This window comes from Monoraphidium neglectum (assembly GCF_000611645.1).
Source record: "Monoraphidium neglectum strain SAG 48.87 unplaced genomic scaffold scaffold03436, whole genome shotgun sequence".
In the NCBI taxonomy this organism is placed as follows: Eukaryota; Viridiplantae; Chlorophyta; class Chlorophyceae; order Sphaeropleales; family Selenastraceae; genus Monoraphidium; species Monoraphidium neglectum.
The window spans coordinates 893-1,905 of record NW_014010193.1 but is presented as its reverse complement, the minus strand read 5'-3'; the positions used below and the strand labels follow the sequence as shown (position 1 = coordinate 1,905).

Genomic DNA, 1,013 nt, shown 5'->3' with positions numbered 1-1,013 from the left:
CCCCCACCCCCCACCCCCCGCCCAGCTCACATGCACAGCGGCGGCAGCGCGACGCGCACGACGAAGAAGACCGCCGCAAACGTCTTGAACGCCGTGTCCTTCACGCCCGCCAGCCGCGGCAGCCCCGCCGCGTGCAGCGCCTTTGCAGAGTGCAGGAAGAAGTTCGAGGTGTCCAGGACGGCCATGCCCATCATGCCGTAGCGGTGGAGGCCGCCGTAGTAGGCAAACATCTGGCGGGAGGTTTTATTTTTTCGTGGGCACGGGCGGAAGTGGGATTTCAGGGAATAGGGGTCGAGGGTGCGAGGCGGACGCTGCAAGAGCACATTGGGCTGGGCGCAGGGTGTGTGTGTGCGAGCCGGAGTCAGGATAGGGTGCAGGGCTCTGCATCACCAGAGGCCTGGTGCCGGCGCGAGCTCCGCACACACTTCAGGGCTCCATGCATCCGCCGCCACCAGTCCCGCACAACTCCACCCCTGCCGCCGCCGCCGCCCTCGCCGGCACATCGCACCAAAACCTGCCAAGCAGCGGCGTGAGACACGAAAAACAGCCAGGGCCTCCCCTCCCCCACGAGCATCCCGATCGGGCGCCCCATGGCGCCCCGCCCGCCCCGCCCCTCCTCGATGGCCGCCCGATGGAGCGTGAAGTTCTCACCATGAGCGCGATGGTGACCACGTGGTGCGCCACCATCTCGCGCCCCAAGGTGAACCCGATGCCGCCCAGCAGCGTCCCCACCATCTCCCCCACGTACATGCCGCCCATCGTCAGCCACCACCAGCGGAACTGCTCGGAGGAGGTTTCGTTTGGTGCAGTTGTCGCGGGGTCGGTAGTGGTTGAGTGTTGAGACACCGGGAAAGCGTGGTGGTTGGTGGACAATTAATTTGACATCCCTATCAATTGAGGAGGGGATACAAAGACATCAACAACAGCTCTTATTATCATCATTGTGTAATCTGGGAACAGTGGCTGCGCGTTCGTAGCGGAGAGGACAACGAAGCCAAGGCGCCAGAGCCGAG

The 1,013-nt window shown here is 64.4% G+C and overlaps 1 protein-coding gene across 1 annotated transcript; it reads right to left on the bottom strand.

Annotated features, from left to right (window-relative positions):
* Positions 1-26: 26 nt before the first annotated feature.
* Positions 27-759, bottom strand: MNEG_12788 (hypothetical protein; the record flags this gene model as incomplete). The annotated part of the gene is made up of 2 exons (XM_014038739.1): positions 27-230; positions 652-759. 2 exons carry the CDS (start codon positions 757-759, stop codon positions 27-29), a joined length of 312 nt encoding a protein of 103 aa, XP_013894193.1.
* Positions 760-1,013: the final 254 nt, after the last annotated feature.